Genomic DNA, 19,747 nt, shown 5'->3' with positions numbered 1-19,747 from the left:
TCCTTATCCAAAATTTAAAAAAGAATTTATAGTAGGTTATGTAAACTTAGGAACCTAAGATCATTGCTGAAAAGAAAAACTGTTTCAGGACAATTAAGACTTAATTAATATTATAGATTGCCAAATAAGAAGCAATTATAATGCCAAAACAGCTTTTCACCTTAGAAGTAATCAGAATGATGCAAAAATTCAGTTTTCCAATTTCCCTTGGAAACCCTGAAATTCACCCTTTCTTCTTATTTTTACTTAGTTAAAAATTGCTAGGTTCCTAGTAGTTGAAAAGTCCTTTCTAATCTTTTCAAGAAGTGCTTAGTTTCTGTGGCAAATATTATTGTTAAAACAACAAACATGCTTCATTTTGGAAACAAATATAAGGCATGATGGGAACTGTAACTCAGTTGTCTGTGAGTGTTTTCTATGGTCAGGCTTCACAGGAAACATTGTCCAGCAGAGTGCAAATTTTTACTGATGTACAGCTGCTCCTAAAAGCATCATGAGAATACTCCAACTCATAGGTTAACCTAAAAGAGGAACGTATTAGATGTCCTGGCAGAACCTTTATTAGCATTTTGAAACAAATAGAATTGTGGGAAAGAGCAACCCAAAGCATTTTATTTCAGTCCATTTATTGCCAAAAGTAACTGCAATGAAGCAAGTTGTTGCAGCATGTAAGGACGTACTGTCTTCCCAAATAACCGTTAAAGGCTTATTCTAAAATGTTGAAATAAATTTATCATTTTAGCAAAAGGAGAGGGACTGTAACAACCTACTGATGTGCATTCTGTATGACTTCAAGGAAAATAATTATTCTATTCTATCAATTGAGATGATGTACTTGTTATAGATTATATGATATGTACATGAAGGGAACCAGCAACTCAGCCTGTGATCTGCAAGTTCCAACCATCCCTAATCTTTTAAGTGTTCCCTATTTAAGTTGCTTGTGTCTTTCTCCCTCTTTCTCTTCACAAAAGCCTAGATGACTTATTAAGATGTGGGGTCACCTTTGCAGCTAATATGGTGGTGGTGGACAAAGAAAGTACAATGAGTGCTGAGGAAGACTACATGGCAGATGCCAAGACCATTGTAAATGTTCAAACACTCTTTAGGTAAGACATTTTTGCAATCTATCTATACATCTTCATTAATCGTGAAATACTTAATGCCTTCTGTACTCAGATAAGAAAGGATTTTTTTGTTTCTTTCTTCTACTTAAGTTTTCCCTTATATGAATTTGTGTCTTACGTGGGCAAACCTTTTCCCACCCTGCTTAGCAATACACTCGGAGTACTGAAGTATTCTCCTGAAATCTCAGATGAAATTCTATGCATCCCAAAACTGGTTGATCATTTTAAAAGTCAACTGTCAGGTTTGCAGGAAGGAAAAGCAAGCTACTCTTGAAGACTTAGGACCAAAGATAGTTGAGAAAAGAAATTTTTCCTCAGTGCAGCAGTCTTTCACAGTAATGCGAAAGCCAGTATGAAAAGCAGATCCTTCTAAAAGGTAAGCAATGCATCACTATGAAGTTAGTAATAAGTGTTCAGATTTTGAATATTTAGTTTTGAACAAAAATTAGGTTTTTAGGCACATGTATGCAACATTACACATGACAACAACAAACTAAGAGTCATGAAGGAATAACAGAATACAGAGTGAAAAAATGATCAGTCTAGTAAAGAGGCTGAGAAGGCAGTGCTGTGATGGAGAGCTAAACAAACTGAGAGTTCCTATTCTTTTGAGAACCTCTCCTGATTAAAACCTCACTTTGTGTTAAATATCTTGTTTCAACAAGTACCAAAACATACGTGTCCCTTTAAACTTAAAAAAGTTCTTATTTGCTTAAAAAAACAAACCAAAACAAACACCCCCCAAAACCCCCACATGAAACAAAACACACTATAAAGTCAAGTATGAAATGCCTCCCTGATTTGGGGCTTAAAGCTAGCACTTCCTGTTGTTCATTCTAATCAGACCTGGACAAAATGAAGTCCTTCCTTAGAGGATTCAGTATCATTCAATATTGCTGCGCTTTTCTGTGTCAAGCCTTCCATGTAAGACCACAGAGAGGTGTATAGTAAAAGTCTTTTGAATCTGTTTTAGAAAATGAGCTCATTAAAACGCAAGTATTTCAATGGAGATTTTTTTTTTAATGCAACCGCATGTGAGAATACAGTTAAATGCTGTTAGCATTTCTGCATGTGCTCAAAAGAAGCAAAATCTATGTTGCACGAGAAATATTAGTCTGTCTGTTTCTAACTTGGAGTTTTTGAATTTGTACATGATAACTAGCACAGGTGTGTGTTTCATAATCACACCTAAATTTAATTTAGAAACTATAATTGAACTTCATCTGTGCATCATTCAAGTCTACTCTTAACTATATTGTGCTAGGGTATCTCACTGAGGTTTTGACATACATCACTTAAGTTCTTCAGAAAGATATTTTACCCCCAAATATAAAACAGAAAAATTAGTTGAATAAAAAATAAAACTTACAAAGTACCTGTTGATTTTTCCCATGCTTGTCTTCTACACATGTAAAAAATACTAAGAAAAAAACACAACCAAAACCACCATAGTAGTACACTACATACCATAGGTATCCAGCTAGAACTTACTACATAATCATTCAGTTGTCTTGCACAACGCTTACAGCTAGATGGCAGTTTAGCACCTTTAAGGCTAGAAACTCTTCCATATCAATTAAAACTGTGACACAACACTAGCTTATCTGAATTATAGTTAAAAGGAGTAGAGAAGTGTGACTCAAATGGTCACACTGACTAAGAAAGGAAATCTTTAATCCTTTGGATGGGAAAGAACAAGTTAGCATATTTTAAAAGTACAAGGAGAAATTACTCGTTTGGACTGTGCCCTAGAGGTGCTTTTCACTTTTTAGTATGAAATATGAAGCCAACCATTGAGTCCCTATTGACAGTTATGAGTCCATTTCAGAAAAGTAGTGGGTTTCTTCAGGCAGTAGGTCTGTACTAGAAGGAGTGTTTATATTTATTAATTAATGGGTTTAAATGTTCGTGTCTGGGAGGCCCTGTTTTTAAGTTATTATTAGCTAACATCTTGAAGACTATGCTTCAAATACTGCAAGAAGCCTATTGACAGCAGTACACCTAACAATTCAGTAGTTTAGCTGGTATCTAGCAGTCAGCACCAATTTATAGATAAACCAAATGAGGTGTTATGATGGCATTACATTGTTTTACCTTTTTGGTTCAGGAAAGAACTAAGTGTATCTCTTGCTTGTCTAATTCCCGAATACCAGTTCAACAGCAACCCATGTCTTCCATCAGGCTGATAAGTGCTTTCTCCACCCTGTCCAGTCCTTTTATACCAGAATGGGATAGAAAAGATGGATCTTCGCATAGAAGTAGCCTGCTCTGCTGCTGAAAGCTTGCGGGCAGTGTGTCTTACACCCAGGGCAAGAAGCAATCTGGCCCTGACTACCTAGAAAGTAATTTCCCCTAATTCCGCTAAAAGGCACTCATAAATGAAAAATGAATTTTACCAATACCAGGTTTGAAACTGATTTCCTAATATAAATCAGTTTTCATATCTTGGTGATAAACTAAACCCATCTTTAACAGAAACCTAGTAACCTGTATTTTTTCCTGTAAGTTGTGTATATTTTATCATTAGATGAGCTTTTAATTTCCTGTTACTCTTAGTTCTGAATGTTATATTGTTAGTTTTCCAATATGAATGCCTGTCCTTTAATACAACAATACAGGAAAATTTCCAGCCAGCAGAAGCTTAAGTAATTCTATGCTACAGAATTAATGCAGAGGACATTTATTCTCCTTCCTCAAAACTTTAACACATTTGTTAAGCTACTTAAGTACAAGTTCATACCTACAAGTGTGATATTATCAGGATTTTTTTGAATTTTCATGAGCACTTCGCAGGGTTTTATAACACAGCATACAAGTAAAGACATACCACAATAGCATCTCAAGAGCGTGGTTATCATGTATTAATAACGATACTGCATCACTCAGAGTTTGTATCAAAGTCTGACTGTAAGAGCTAAAAAGTTACAGAAACTCCTGAGCATGCACAATGCCTTTCAAACTAGTGCAAACAAATGGTCGTTGTTAAATGATTCACATTCTCACCCAGTTTGCCAAGTCAATTTTTCCTTATATGATCACATTTAAAATTTGGTTATTCACAGGGACATGACAACTGCTAACATAAGATTGGCTAGCATTTCTACCATCATATAATCAGGACATGTTTGGGATCGTGTGATCATTACCAGTCTATGTTTTGACATCAATAGACCTAGGAAACTGTATTGCAATAAGATGGCATTAACACGTACTGACAGATAGTTTTGACATACGTTTCCCCACATTTAGGGTCTGCTTGAATTGCCATTTCAGTGAAGTTCCTTCCTACAAAAATGAGGGAAAAAGAGTAAAGACTTGCAAAAAAGTACATTGGATTCCATTTGACACTAACTTACTAAATTCACCTTTCAAGAAAACCACTTTGATTTCTTTCTGAATAAAACAGAAGTCACATTAATGATGTCCAGTTATCTATTGTCACATGTAGATAAGTACTTTCAGAATCATCAGAACAGATTACAAATGCACATCTCATTTTCTGACACTAATCTGTAGAGGAAATACTCAAATAATAATCTGAGTTCTATTACAAGTTGTTTAGTATTTGCATAGCATAAACTACACATTTCTTGCTAGTTCTTAAGAGCCCTGAGGGCTGGGGAGGGGCTCTTTAGTCTGCTTCATGAAAATCTGTGTTACTCAGCCAGATCAGAGTTAAACTTTCTTCACTGTTTTTTGTTATTGGAAGCCTGAATTAGTGTTAACTTATAAATATTTTGTGTATGTAAATATTTCAGAGGGAGAACATAAGTATACATAAGCATACATTTTCTCAGCAACTGCCAAGAAGTGCCAGTTTTTATCTATGTTGCTCAGTCTGTGGACACAGAGCATACAAACAGAACTCAAAAATGGAAAGAGTACATAAGCCAGTTCTAATAAAATGGTAGTTTACATGCAACCAGGTACTAAGTGCAGGCTGTATAGTTTTGCATTTTTTGTGGTTTCCTACAGATTTGTGTCATTTTAGATATTATTAAATAAAATCTCTGGTAATGAAATTGTTTCCTTTCTAGCATTAAAATACTTTATAAGCTCAACCTTTGAAGGCATGTTTGCTTCTCTGTGAATTATATAGAGAATGTTTTGTAGTTTCTTCTGCTATTATACCAGCATTTCATTGTGCCAAAACCCACCACAGGTTTCAGGGACTTCATTAAAAACGTGGACATGAGCACAAGCTACAGCATTATGTAGAGCCTTACATTTGTGAATTGTTATAATTAGAGGTGTAACTGTTACATTCTTTTAAAATACAGGTTGTTCTCAAGCCTAAGCATTATCACAGAACTAACTCACCCAGCCAATATGAGATTCATGCAGTTCAGAGCCAAAGACTGCTATTCTCTTGCTCTATCCAAATTAGAAAAGGTAAGGAGATTTGCCTCCCCCCACCCCCAATTTAAATGTTATAATTTTAACAGTTTTTCTGATTTTGTAACAATGCTTTCAAACAAGTGGAAGCAGTGAAATGATTTTATCGTTGCAGAGCTAATATAAAAGATGATTTTTTCCAAATTCTACCCTCATTTAAGAACGAAGTTTGATTTGAGTTCCATCACTTTACAATATAATATTAATCCACCAACTCTCTGGTGCAGTTTGCTCAAGGAAAATTGAATATTTTTGGATAACTGAATATTTAGAGGTAATATGGCTTTCCAAGAGGCTGCCACAGGCAATTAATGTGGAAAATATTTTAATTGACTAAACACTTAAAATATATACAGCTTTTGTTATAATGCATTTTTTATTCCAATTCACTTTAAAGGTACTGTAATTACATATTCTGTATACGTTTCCATGTACCTGTGTGGGGTATTTGCATTACTATGACAATCTGAGAGCAGCAATTGTTCTCTGTCAAAGGGCAGTCCTAGTGACGATAAGGAGAGTAACGCTACTTAAATGCTAGATAAAACCTTCATATTTTATACATTCCAGTGCACATGTTGGCATTTTCAAGCTGTGGAACAGGGAGGCTGTATGGAGATATGTTTAATTTAATTTGCTTGTCCAAAATACTACTGCTAAAACGTTAGATGGAGCATACGAAGTAACACTGTGCATCTGTTTAACTTGGTAAATTCAAGGATGATCCTCTTTTTCACAGATCTTTGTTGGTGATCTGACCTACCTAGCTCTGCAGTCCACAAAACTTACAGTATCGCCTTCATGATCTTTCAGGCCGTTTTCTGAGTTAATAAGAGTAAGATAAATAATATCACTGTGCCAGTCTTCATGGACAAAGATCTTCCACTCCAGTCATCTCTCTTTCCCCTTGCTATCAATCTAGATATTACTGCTAGATTCTCTTATGTAGCTTCCCAATCTCTTCACCTCAGATATCTTACATATCTTTGCAAATTTGAATTCATGCTAAAATCATTATACAGAATTAGCATATAATTTCCATTTCCTAGCTGTACAGTAGATTTCCTAGATTTGGGGGATTTCAGATATTTACTGGAATTCAGATATTTCACTATTTACTGTATAATGTTCACATAGTTAATTTTAATATATATTTAATGGAAAACAGCCTTTTCATACAAACTTATCCTCACAGGCCAGCTCCCAGTTTCTTACAAAGTAATCGAATTTGCAAAAATTCAACCTGTATAGATGAGATAGGATAAGTATTAGAAGTCAATCTTTTACTTAGTTGACTATCATGCTTACATTTCAACCACAAGATGTAAATATCTGGGTAATTTTTTGTGATTTGTTGACCTTTGGTGAAATAGAGTGAAAGCGTAATCTTATTTAGGTGGTATTCTGATAAACACAGAAAACGGAACTGAGAGGAAGCTAGACAGAAGTTGTTACACAAAGAGAGGAGCAGTTTGCAGCAGGAGGCACGTCTTCATTTGGATTATGCCACTCCCAGTATCCATTAAGGTTTGCACCTGTGATTCCTCCATTTTAGCACTCCTTCCCTCAATGGTAAATTCAGGAAGAATAAGCTGGAACTGGCTGGAGTCATGCATTGCTATTTTATTCAGGGCAACAAGTCCCAACAGCTGGATGGTACCCTCAAGACTGTGTTCCAACCTAACTTAGTTCCTTGGTGTACTATAACCAACAGCATTTTTTTAAACATATTCCCTTAATCCATACAGTTTAGTGATAAGGGGAGGTAAGAATTGTAACAGCTTTCCCAGTATGTGGTGTCTACAGTTACTTCTGGAATACTCTGTGGGCGTAGCCTGTCTACTTCAATGCAGTGAAACCAGGATTTTTATCTCAGTTCTCTTTCTTGCTTTACACAGGCTCCTTCATTTTTCCAGCAAACGTTCTGGAAGTCATTAGAAATATTATAATTTCTTCCCTATCTTTATTAATTCATTGTGCAAATGTAAATTTGTGAATACAGGTTGGAAGCTGAACGGTTAATTAACTTCCTATCCAAACTATGCTATGCTGAAATAGAGGTAGATAAATTATCTTAAAGAAAGAACATTTTCTTCATTGCTGTTGAAGTTGCCTGCTGTTGATATTTCCCACTCATTTCATCTTAACATTTGCAGGGAGCTTTTCACAGGTGGTGCTGTAGTTCATTTGATGTTTCAGAACTCCCTCATGCAAAATGAAAGGCAATTAAAAACTCAAGTAAAAATTATCTAATGCAGTCAAACATACAGCTGATTGTTATTTCTGCATTAAGCACCTCATTTTCAGAAAGACTAAAAGTCAGGCAAGTTGCCTTCATGTAGCACTGAAACACACATGCAAAGTTGACTTTTCAACCTAATGGGCTGCAGAAGAAAGGTACACAAATCAGAAGTCCATCTGCTGTTGCAGCTTCAACTTTCCTCATTTTAGTGATAAATAAATCCAAACAACAAACAGCACTGATGTAGGAGAAAGCACTGGCCCTTATACAACAGAGAAAAGGAGAAACAAAACACCCATGGTCTAAACTTATGTTCTCCATTTGTCTTAGATAAGAAAAAAATGAGGTAACCACTCCCTCTTCAAAAGGGTTTAGAATGTCTTGGATAGGATTCACACTTTAGTTTTCTATGGGTTTTTTTGGCGTTGTTTTTTTGTTTGTTTTCAGATTTTCCAAGTAAATATTGCAGGTGTTAACTGAAGGATAACAATTATAAACCCTTAAGTGATCATTTTAAAATATGTGCAAACTCCTATATCTTTTAACCAAAACAATGCTGTGATTTTGTATCTTCCACAGGGATAAGCACATACATGTTAGGTGAGCGGAAATATCTCTGGGACAGCCCAGTACATTTGCAGTGATACACAGAAAGCCAAGGCTGCTTTTTTCACCTTCAATTAAGGATAGGGCATGCTGTCTCCATTTGTTTTTAATATTGTTCAGGTCTTAAGCAGATTTGAAGTAACATTAAGTAATAGCAAGCAGTAATGATATATGGGTTATAAAAAATAGATTGGTACCTCTTAGTTGGTGTAAATTTTATTTTAGTTGGATCTCTAATGATTTAGATCACCTACAATTTGAAAACTGTATAAATAATTAGCATACACATTTGGCTGTTGAACTGGCAGGTTTTTAGAAAGTTGTTCCAGATCAAAACCAGAAAAATTAATCCGTTCTTGCCAAAAAGACAGAACAGAAACGATTAAAAACACATAGTCCAAAATATCATAAACTGTTCTAGAGGTGTGTCGTGGTTTCAGCCCAGCCGGTAACAAAGGACCACGCAGCTGCTCGCTCACTCCTCCCGCCCCCCTCCGGTGGGATAGGGAGGAGAATCAGAAAGGAGAAAAGAAAAAAAAAAAAAAAACACGGAACCTCGAGGGTTGAGATAAGGACAATGTACTGGGACAACACAAGAAGAGAAGTTACAACAACAACAACGGTGGTAATAAAAGAATATACAAAACAAGTGATGCACAGTGCAACTGCTCACCACCCGGAACCTGACACTCCAACACTTCCCCCACTGAAAGCCCCGAGGGCCCCCCCCAGCCCGCTCCCCATTTATATACTGAGCATGATGTCACATGGTATGGAATAGCTCCTTGGCTAGTTCAGGTCAGCTGTCCCGGCTGTGCTCCCTCCCAGGTTCCTGTGAAAATTAACTCTATCCCAGCTGAACCCAGGACAAGGTGGTGTTACCGATCCAAAATCCCTTATGTCAACAAAGGTACTGTAAAGATGTTTCCATGCCCAGATTTCTGATCAGTATTACATCTGACATTGGCAACAACTGACATTCACCAAAACTAACAGTGCACTGACTGTTCCCTGTAATAAGCCACTGTCTCTGTCACCTTAATATATTCTTGCATGACCCCCAGGCCCACCCCCCCATATCCTTGTATGTTCATTAAAGCAACTTTGCATTGTTTGTGCACAACAGTTACAGCCTATCATGGCAGTTCCCATATTACTGTCTATATCAGAGGAGAATATATTAAATCAAGATGGGCCCTAGATCTCTTTCAACCACTGACAGAGTAGCCAAATGAGGGCTTCAGGTTGGTTTGGGGTTTGTACTTTGTTACTGGTATCATAAAATTAACTGTTATGAAGGAATAGGTATTTGCTTAGAAATCGTAAAAAGATAAAACCATGATAAAGAACCCTAAAAAGGGTTTGATGGAAATATAAATGGAGGTTGAAAAGAAGGAAAGAAATTGAAAAGCTTATGAACTTGACCTTCTGGGCAGATATTTTCTGTTATTCTGACAATATGCAAACCCAAAAGGAAATAATTAACTTCAAATTAAATGGCCTATATGGAGGAAGCACATGCTAAGAACTTCTCAAAACCACAAGTGTACACCTGTTATTACTTAGAAAGCAGTAAAAATTCTGAACTTCGTGACTTGAGCAAAGCCACAAACATAGGAAGACAGAGGATGAAGTAAAGATCTCCATCTACTAATAGCTGTGTCTTAAAATGTCATCTATATAAGTGAAGTTCTACAGCACACACTCATGCCATAATCTTTTATTTATGTTCCTAGAAATGATGTATGATTTTCTTTAAGTAGTTATATCCCCTTCCTCATTAATTCCAAAAAGTGTCAGGGAAGGAGCTGCTGGGCATCACACTTATGAAATAAAACTGTTGGGACATTCTGGCACATTTCTGGCTTCTGCATCCACCGTATTCTCTGGGAAGCGAGTGAGTCTGCAAAGTAATAAAGCAAAACTCAATGCAAAGTGCCCGAGTAAAAACTGTATTTCTCACAAACCTCTTTTAAGCAAGAATAAAGAAAAAGCAAGCCTGTAATAAGAGATGGAAGGAAACAATACAAGAAAATTAAAATAAAGGGGGAGAATAAATTTCTAAGCTTCCATTTTAAAATGAAGCAAATAGGAACATCCTTATGTTTATCATTAGGATTTTGGATAAGAATCAAATTATTCCCCAGATATCTCTTGCTTTATCCCCGCTTTCTTGGCAGAAAACCAGAATCTGCTGCGAATTTCTCTAAACAGACGGAAAGATAAATGTAATACCTGAGTAACATAATAGGAGGATAGTCACTTCACAGACAGTTGCCTATGAAATATTTTATGGCATGAACCTAAAAGGAGTTAATGCAACATATGTTATAATATGCATGTAGTTTTAATTTTGAAGTATTTGTACAACAAATCTTAGCATTTTTTTCCATAATTCACGCACAAGTTTTTATTCTCAATAGCAATTGAAGAAAAATATCTTCTACTTTGACTGCACTAACAGAAAAGCACTTGAATATAAGAGATCGAACTACAAAAGTAATACAAAAGTTCCTGTTCCTGTGGCTTACACTAGTAAGCACAATGGCATGCTTATCTAGGTGAAAGTGGTTTTTGTACAGTTAGACTGCTTTCTTCTTCAACTGTCAGAAGTACACAACTTGTTAGAAACACCGCTTTGCCACTCAGCCATCAAAGCACACATATGTGTGAGAGCATGAGTGTATATGTATGCATTTCTCATGGAGAAGAAACTAATACAAGCCAGTAGTATTTGTTCAGAACATAGAGAATGTTTGGAATAGAAAAACCAGAAATAATTATATTTTATTTCCTTAAAAATTTTGAAACACCTTTAATCTGAAGAGATTGACAGAGGTGACATTTTATAAAGGACGGGTTAATATCATATTCTAAAGAGTTATTTGCTGTGTATTTTTATCGGAAGAGGAAATTCTTTTTGTGTGACATCTTTTTCAACTCCACTCATACGAAACCACAGAAGTCAACAGGTACAATCTGGAGTTCATCTTGCCTAAGGCCCCTGCTCAAGCAGGGCCACCTAGAACCAGTTGTCCAGGATGATGGCCAGAGGGCTTTTAATTATCTCCAAAGAGGGAGAGTCCACAACCTCCCTGGGCAACCTGTGCCAGTGCTTAGTCACTCTCACAGTAAAAATGTGTTTCCTGACCTTCAGAAGGAACTGACTGTGTTTCAGCTGGTTCCCATTGCCTCTTGTCCTGGCAGTGGGCACCACTGAAGAGAGCCTGGTGGCACTGTCTTCTCTGCACCCTCCCTTCAGGTATTTATACACATTGATGAGATCCCTCCTAAGCCTACTGTTCTCTGGGTTAAACAGTCCCAGCTCTCTCTCAGCCTTTCCTTATAAGAGAGATGCTCCAGTCCTTTGATCATCTTAGTGGTGCTTTTCTGGACTACCTCCAGTAGCTCCATCTCTCCTTGTACTGGGGAGTCCAGAACTGGACACAGCACTCCAGATATGGCCTTACTAGTGCTAAGTAGTGGGGAAGGATCACCTTCCACGACCTGCTGGCAGCATTCCTCCTAATGCATCCCAGGACACCATTAGCCTTCTTCACCACAAAGGCACATCGCTGGCTTACGTTCAACTTGGTGTCCACCAGGATCCTCAGGGCCTTTTCTGCCAAGCTGCTTGCCAGCCAGGCAGTCCCCAGCATGTACTACTGTGTATATGTGGTGGATGCGTCTCAATTCAAAGACATGTAACATTTTTGTATTTTGAGAACACATCCTATTCCTCATGACATCTCTGAACTGAAAGCTTGATATTTCCTCTCTTCTTAAAATAAGAAAATCACTTCCAACCTGTAGTTTTGCTCTCTGATAACTGAAGGAATAGGAGGCACGTTGTGGTACGATTCCTCTGCAAGCGAGATGTGATAAGAAAAAGGCATAACTATAGTTGTTTTTCTGCATCCCTTCCCCAGAAGCGTCAGAGCAAGAAGTTTATACCCCAGTCCATGTCTGATCTTGTCTCACATACTCACAGTCACTGAAATACCATTTCTTCCCTTTGCATCACATTCTGTTCATGTTTCACGTTCCTGTTCCTGGTAGACTTTCTGGACCTGAATGAGAGTCCACTGTCAACACCAAGGAATTGGAGCAGGAATAACAAGAGCTTTGCTCTAAGTACAGTCAAATACCTCAATCATTTTTAAAATGATCTCGTAGAATGTGCCCATGCAATTTGAGATGTGATGATTGAAACAACGTATGCATTAAACAAAAAGTTTCAACCTGAAAAACTGTAAGTACTGAACAAAGATGCTACATATTTGCAGAAAGAAACTATATTCAGAGTAAAAGAATTTTACACTTTTGACCTTTTTCAAGGTAACATCAACTTGATGTTTTTATTATAGTCCTTCCAAAACCAGCACTAAAAGTATTTTCTATTTTTTAATTCCTTAACAGAAAGAGCGGGAGAAGGGATCTAATCTGGCATTTATGTTTCGACTGCCCTTTGCTGCTGGCAGGGTTTTCAGCATCAGTATGTTGGATACACTGCTTTATCAGGTACAATGAACAATAATGTGACTTATCTTAACACAGACATGCATTGTTACCACCTATTTTATTGTACTTAATTGTTAGATGACCCTGTTTTCCTACATGTAAGCCATTAAAGCACGTGTCTGTACCAGGAACAAAGGCAAGAGATAATGGAGCATGCTCCACATGACAACTAGCTCAGTTATCCACCCCCAAATCATCCTGTCCTTGCATGAATTCTGTTGTTTAACAGTGTAATGCTGTTTGTGAACCTCTCTACAGTCAAATAAGTGGGATAGTTTTGATAAGGCCTACATAAAATACTGATCATATAGACTAATAATGCTTGTACTCTGCAACAAAAAGGCAGTGCCCATTCCCACAAAGTAGTGTCTCTAACCATGAAAATCAACAGAATTACTTCTATGAGTAATTTATCAGTCATCTGCATTTGCTGATAGAAGCCTGTTACTTCATTGTGTCCTGTCCTCTTACTCATGTCGACTAGACCTCCAGGCGACCAGTCATCATATCTTAAAGTAACCCATTCTGGCCCTAACAAGAAATATACACAGTGGTAACAAAGAGACAGTGGGGGAAGAAAAGGCAGCACTGAACCTTCTTGCCCAAGAATCCAGGACGGAGCTCCTCATGCAAAAAGAAGTTATGACAGTCAGTGGGGATAAGGGAAGGGCAACAGCCTTAGACAGCTGAAGAAATAATATATCAGAAAATATAGGGTCAGGACAAACGAAGGTAATAGTTCCTGGTTTCAGGGTGGAAAAAGAGAATACTGCCCTTGCTCTTTGGCAATGACCACCTTTCTGCACACCCTGATACATCGGGATGCCCAAACAGCAGCCCCCAGCACTAGCCTTCAAGGATCAAGTTACGCAGAATAAGCAGCAACACCACCATGGCCCATGCAGTCTGCTCACCTAAGCAGCTACCTACTTTGCCTATACCTGGAAGTAGCCTGTGGATGCTTTTGTATTCAGGCGCTAAATGTTCTTTCAGGGAAATTAGTTTATTTGGTAATTTGGTACATGAAAGGTGTTCTTTCACCTCAATTCGACTTCCAAATAAATTCCCTGAAGGCAAGTTCAATGTAATAGAAAAATTCCTGGAGCTAAGCTTTTCTCAAAAAGTCGTTAATATAGAAAACTGTCATGTATATGGACACTTACCAAAAGCAGATAAGCCAACAGATGTAAAGCCATTTATCAAATTCTAGATATTTTAGAAATAAATGTATTTGATTGTAAAACATGTTTTTAATTGTGTCCCAGAATATTAACATCACATAGAGCAAATTTTTTTTTAAAAGTAGATTAAAGCACCTATATAGAAACAGATCTGTCATCATCAACAACTCCTGCCAGCACATAAGTAACTTGAATATTTTATATTTGCTGCTAGACACAATCAGTCGTGCTATGCCTTGACAGAGTAAAACCATTCACCAGAAAGTTTTTAAAACAAAAACAAACCCCACACACTCACTCAAATTCCACCCATTCTTTCTTTGAACTCCTACAGCTCAGGTGAACTGTCATTTTTCTAAAATTATCTTTCTTATTCCAAGTTATAAATACTATGACAGCAAGTTCTCTCTGTTCTTTTTCATGGTCCCATCCTTTTCTGTCCATCTTTTTCTTCTGCATACAAGGAACAGAGTAAATGACATGGGAAACAGCGGGGTTCATCTGGTGCTTCCTATTCTAGGCCAAAAGAAAAGCCTTCGAATTATCTTTAGGGTACTGACTGAAAAATGAAAACTTGATCTAGCAAATCCTTGTGAATACACTTGGTAATCTAATAATTCCACAGCATATATGATGCAGCAAAGATAACAAATCAGTGAAGGTTACAAAAAATTTTTTTCTTTTCAAGATGCTGCTCATTGGCATTTGCCCCGTCACAACTGGAAGATTACCAGTACAAAAATCAAAATCATTGAATTACTATGTATCAAATTACATCTGCCTAGCTTCTGAGTTTAAACAAACTCAGATGCTATAACTCTAAAGGAATTATATAACACATCTGTAAGGTATTTCTTTATTAAAAGCTATTTGCTAGCTCCATATTTGCATTAAGCCAAAATTGCAAGTTATCTTCCAACTAAGATAGATAGCCTGCCTTGAATGCTGCCCTACTACACCTAAGAAGAAGTGACAATGAACAGCTCTACCACAGTTAGCAGAGCACCCACATGGCCCTCCGGTTCCAGCAGCCCAACTCATATGGAGGAGAAATATTTGTGATTTTAGCTGACCTAACGTGTGTTCCCGGTCTTAGCCTACATTTAGCTTAATTTCTACATTTTAACCAATCAGCAAAGCACTTCTGTTAGCAGAGCAACAAGCCTGACCTGAGATAAGGCAGGTCAACCCTTAAAAAAACCCAGACGGATTGGCAAAAGCAAATGACTCATTTGAATTAAAATAATAGCGGTCTCACCTTAGTATTACCCACTGCTCAGTACTGCAGCCCCATCTAACATATGACAGCATTTCTTTTGCACAGAAGAGTTCATTATTATAATTTCACACCTAATAAGGCTAATATCTTACTTCCATTGATCTTACATCTACATTCATCTTTGCTTTCATACTGCCTTAATATGCCTTAGCTTCTTTGAATCCTGTATGTACATTGCATGCATATGCAGAACCAAATAAGAAAACTTATTTTATGTAAGTAGTTTCAGCACAAAGAAAGGGATAGCTATTTCTACAGTGATTAAGATACTTAAAGGGTAGAGATTGATTGTAAACGCAGATGTACAATTTCTCTGAAATTCACACATGGTGCTAATGGTTACCTGCTCATCTGTTCACTAAAGCTTTTTTCTTTCTTTTTCATCTCTCCTGTTAAAAATCTTGCAGTCATTTGTGAAAGATTATATGATTTCTATCACAAGACTTCTGCTGGGACTTGATACCACACCAGGATCTGGGTTTCTTTGTTCCGTAAGTTATTTTAAAAAAATTATTACAGAGTACCAGAGAAGATTCTGTACTGTCTGCAAAATACCCCTACTTTCTTTGTATAGCATTTCCTTTTGTGAAAGTCCAAGAAAGGCCATCTGTTTCCTTTTTCACCAAGGGAGAAGACAAGAAAATTTTAGATAGAAAACGTAAATTTTTAGTTACTTCCATAGCAAAAAACATCCCCCTCCACAAGAAAACACAATACATTCTGTAGAGCACAAAGGAAAATAGAAAAGACAGGAAAAGTATTTTTTATATGAAATAGCAATGGCACTACCTGTACTGTACGGCCTGGCTAGCACTTACACACAATGCTGTTTCACAACACCCATTTCTATCATAGGCAATAAAGGCCAGAACTGGATTTTACATAAAGATAAGATGTATTAAATGACTTCAGTTTAGGTGTCAAAGTTCGAAAGTCATCTTGTTATTATGTATGTCAATATTCTGCAATGCAGAATTTATTTTTTGTATGTAATTTTTATATGTTTATACACACACATAAAAAATAAACCAATAAATTTATTTGAGTAAGAGAATCCTTGCTCATGAGATGGCAGGGCTCATAGAAAGGGCTTTAAATTAGGTTCGAAGGGGGTAAGGGATAAAACTAGGTGCACCAGAGATGAGCCTGGGGGCAGCGTGCCGATGTTAGGGGTGGATTCAATGACCCAGCTCAAATGCATCTATGCCAATGCACGCAGCATGGGCAGTAAACAGCAGGAGCTGGAACCCATTGTGCAGCAGGATAGATATGACTTAGTCGCCATCACAGAAACATGGTGGGATGACTCCCATGACTGGAGTGCTGCAATGGTTGGCTACAAGCTCTTCAGAAGGGATAGGCAAGGTAGGAGAGGTGGTGGGGTGGCTCTTTATGTTAGGGAATGTTTTGACTGTTCAGAGCTACACGATTCTGATGACAAGGTGGAGTGCTTATGGGTGAGGATGAGAGGGAAAGCCAATAAGACAGATGTTGTGCTGGGAGTCTGTTATAGACCGCCCGACCAGGTTGAAGAGACGGATGAATCTTTCTACAAGCGGCTGGCAGTAGTCTCAGAATCGTGTGCCCTTGTCCTTGTGGGGGACTTTAACTTTCCAGACATCTGCTAGAAATACAACACAGCAGCGGGTAAACAATCTAGGAGGTTTCTGGAGTGTGTGGAAGATAACTTCTTGACACAGCTGGTGGGTGAGCCAACCAGGGGAGGAGCCTTGCTAGATCTATTGTTTACGAACAGGGAAGGATTGGTGGGAGGTGTGATGGTCAGAGGCCGTCTTGGGCTTAGTGACCATGAAATGATAGAATTTTCAATTCTTGGTGAGGCAAAGAAGGTGGTCAGCAAAACCACCACTATGGACTTCCAGAGGGCAAACTTTGGGTTCTTCAAGGCACTGGTTGAGAGAGTCCCTTGGGAGACGGTCCTGAAGGGCAAAGGGGTCCGGGAGGGATGGACATTCTTTAAGAAGGAAATCTTAATGGCTCAGGACCAGGCTATTCCCATGTGCCGCATGTCGAACCGCCGAGGAAAATGACCGGCCTGGCTGAATGGGGAGCTTTTGCTAGGACTTAAGAAAAAAAGGAGAGTTTATCATCTCTGGAGGAAAGGGCGGGCAACTTGGGAGGAGTACAGGGATCTTGTTAGATCATACAGAGAGAAAATTAGAAAGGCGAAAGCTCAGCTAGAACTAAATCTGGCCACTATCGTAAGGGACAACAAAAAATGTTTTTACAAATATGTTAACAGTAAAAAGAATCTCAAGGAGAATATCTTTCCTTTAATGGATACAGAAGGGAACGTAGCAACCAGTGATGAGGAAAAGGCCGAGGTACTTAATGCCTTCTTTGCCTCAGTCTTTAATAGTGAGTCCAGTCATCCTCAGGGTACTCCACCCCATGAGCTGGAAGGTAAGGATGAAGAGCATAACATACCCCCCTTAATCCAGGAGGAATTAGTTAGGGACTTACTACGCCATCTGGACACTCACAAATCTATGGGACCTGATGGGATCCATCCAAGAGTACTGAGGGAGCTGGCGGAGGTCCTTACCAAGACACTCTCTATCATCTATCAGCGATCCTGGTCAACAGGGGAGGTCCCAGAGGACTGGAGGCTTGCCAAAGTGACTCCCATTTACAAGAAGGGTCGGAGGGAGGATCCGGGGAACTACAGGCCTGTCAGCCTGACCTCGGTACCAGGGAAGATTATGGAACGGTTTGTTTTGAAAGCACTCACATGGCAAGTCCAGGATAAGAGGGGGATCAAGCCCAGTCAGCATGGGTTTACAAAAGGCAGGTCCTGCTTGACCAACCTGATCTCCTTCTATGACCAGGTGACCCGCCTAGCGGATGAGGGAAAGGCTGTCGATGTTATTTTCCTAGACTTCAGCAAGGCCTTTGACACTGTCTCTCATGGCATACTCCTTGAGAAGCTGGCGTCTCATGGCCTGGATAAGTGCACTATTCACTGGGTGAAAAACTGGCTGGATGGCCGAGCCCAGAGGGTAGTGGTGAATGGGGTGAAATCCAGTTGGCGGCGGGTCACAAGTGGCATTCCCCAGGGCTCGGTGTTGGGCCCTGTTCTGTTTAATATATTTATCAATGATTTGGGTGAGGGGATTGAGTGCACCCTCAGTAAGTTTGCAGATGACACCAAGTTGGGAGGCAGGGTCGATCTGCTTGAGGGTAGGGAGGCTCTACAGAGGGATCTGGACAGGCTGGATCGATGGGCTGAGGCCAGTCGTATGAAGTTCAACAAGGCCAAGTGCCGGGTCCTGCACTTCGGTCACAGCAACCCCATGCAGCGCTACAGGCTTGGGGAAGAGTGGCTTGAAAGCTGCCCGGCAGAGAAAGACCTGGGGTGCTGGTTGACAGCCGGCTGAATATGAGCCAGCAGTGTGCCCAGGTGGCCAAGAAGGCCAACGGCATCCTGGCCTGTATCAGAAATAGTGTGGCCAGCAGGAACAGGGAGGTTGTTGTTCCCCTGTACTCGGCACTGGTGAGGCCGCGCCTCGAGTACTGTGTTCAGTTTTGGGCCCCTCACTACAGGAAAGACATTGAGTTGGTGGAACGTGTCCAGAGAAGGGCAACCAAGCTGGTGAGGGGTCTGGAGCACAAGTCCTGTGAGGAGCAGCTGAGGGAACTGGGGCTGTTCAGTTTAGAAAAGAGGAGGCTGAGGGGAGATCTTATCGCTCTCTACAAGTACCTGAAAGGGGGTTGTAGTGAGGTGGGGTGCTGGTCTCTTCTGTCAGGTGGCTGGAGATAGGGCAAGAGGAAATGTCCTCAAGTTGAGGCAAGGGAGATTTAGGTTAGATATTAGGAAAAATTTTTTTACTGAGAGGGTTGTCAAACATTGGAATGGGCTGCCCAGGGAAGTGGTTGAGTCACCATCCCTGGAGGTATTCAAAAAGCGAGTGGACAGGGTACTCCAGGGCATGGTTTAGTGGGCATGCATGATGGTTGGACTCGATGATCTTGAAGGTCTTTTCCAACCGAAATGATTCTATGATTTTTTTATTAAAATTAAACCCCTACCTTTCTGTTTTCTCCCACACCCATCACACCCCAGGTGGCAAACAGATCAATAGAAGTCAAATTATTTACCAGTTGCTTTCTGGGGAGCTATAAAGAATTGCAGGATGTTGTTCTCAGAAAGGAAGTTATTAATGATGGTTTAAGAAAGCTGTTTAAATAAAAACCAATTATGGATTCGTTGGTCAATCATTAAGCTTTGTTACAGTGAATGCAAGACAGTTGAATCTCTGAAAAGGGGTCACATCTTGAAATAAACTTAGCGTAATAGTAATGGAATACTTGAGGTTAATTTAAGACTTTCTTATGCCATTTATGCTTAGTGTCTTACTTTCCCTCTGCGCTTCTC

General features: G+C 38.9%; 1 protein-coding gene across 4 annotated transcripts in view; it reads left to right on the top strand.

The window, feature by feature from the left end:
• KCNT2 (potassium sodium-activated channel subfamily T member 2) overlaps window positions 1–19,747 on the top strand; it is a 172,220-nt gene that overhangs the window by 133,067 nt on the left and 19,406 nt on the right. For all 4 annotated transcript variants that reach the window (XM_052802059.1, XM_052802061.1, XM_052802062.1 and 1 more), the window contains 4 exons: window positions 975–1,109; window positions 5,408–5,519; window positions 12,790–12,891; window positions 15,759–15,842. In XM_052802059.1, coding sequence (XP_052658019.1) covers window positions 975–1,109; window positions 5,408–5,519; window positions 12,790–12,891; window positions 15,759–15,842 — 433 coding nt within the window. The remainder of the gene's footprint in view (window positions 1–974; window positions 1,110–5,407; window positions 5,520–12,789; window positions 12,892–15,758; window positions 15,843–19,747) is intronic.

This window comes from Harpia harpyja, chromosome 11, assembly GCF_026419915.1.
Source record: "Harpia harpyja isolate bHarHar1 chromosome 11, bHarHar1 primary haplotype, whole genome shotgun sequence".
In the NCBI taxonomy this organism is placed as follows: domain Eukaryota; kingdom Metazoa; phylum Chordata; class Aves; order Accipitriformes; family Accipitridae; genus Harpia; species Harpia harpyja.
The sequence above is the reverse complement of the archived record's forward strand: the minus strand, read 5'-3'. Positions and strand labels throughout refer to the sequence as shown.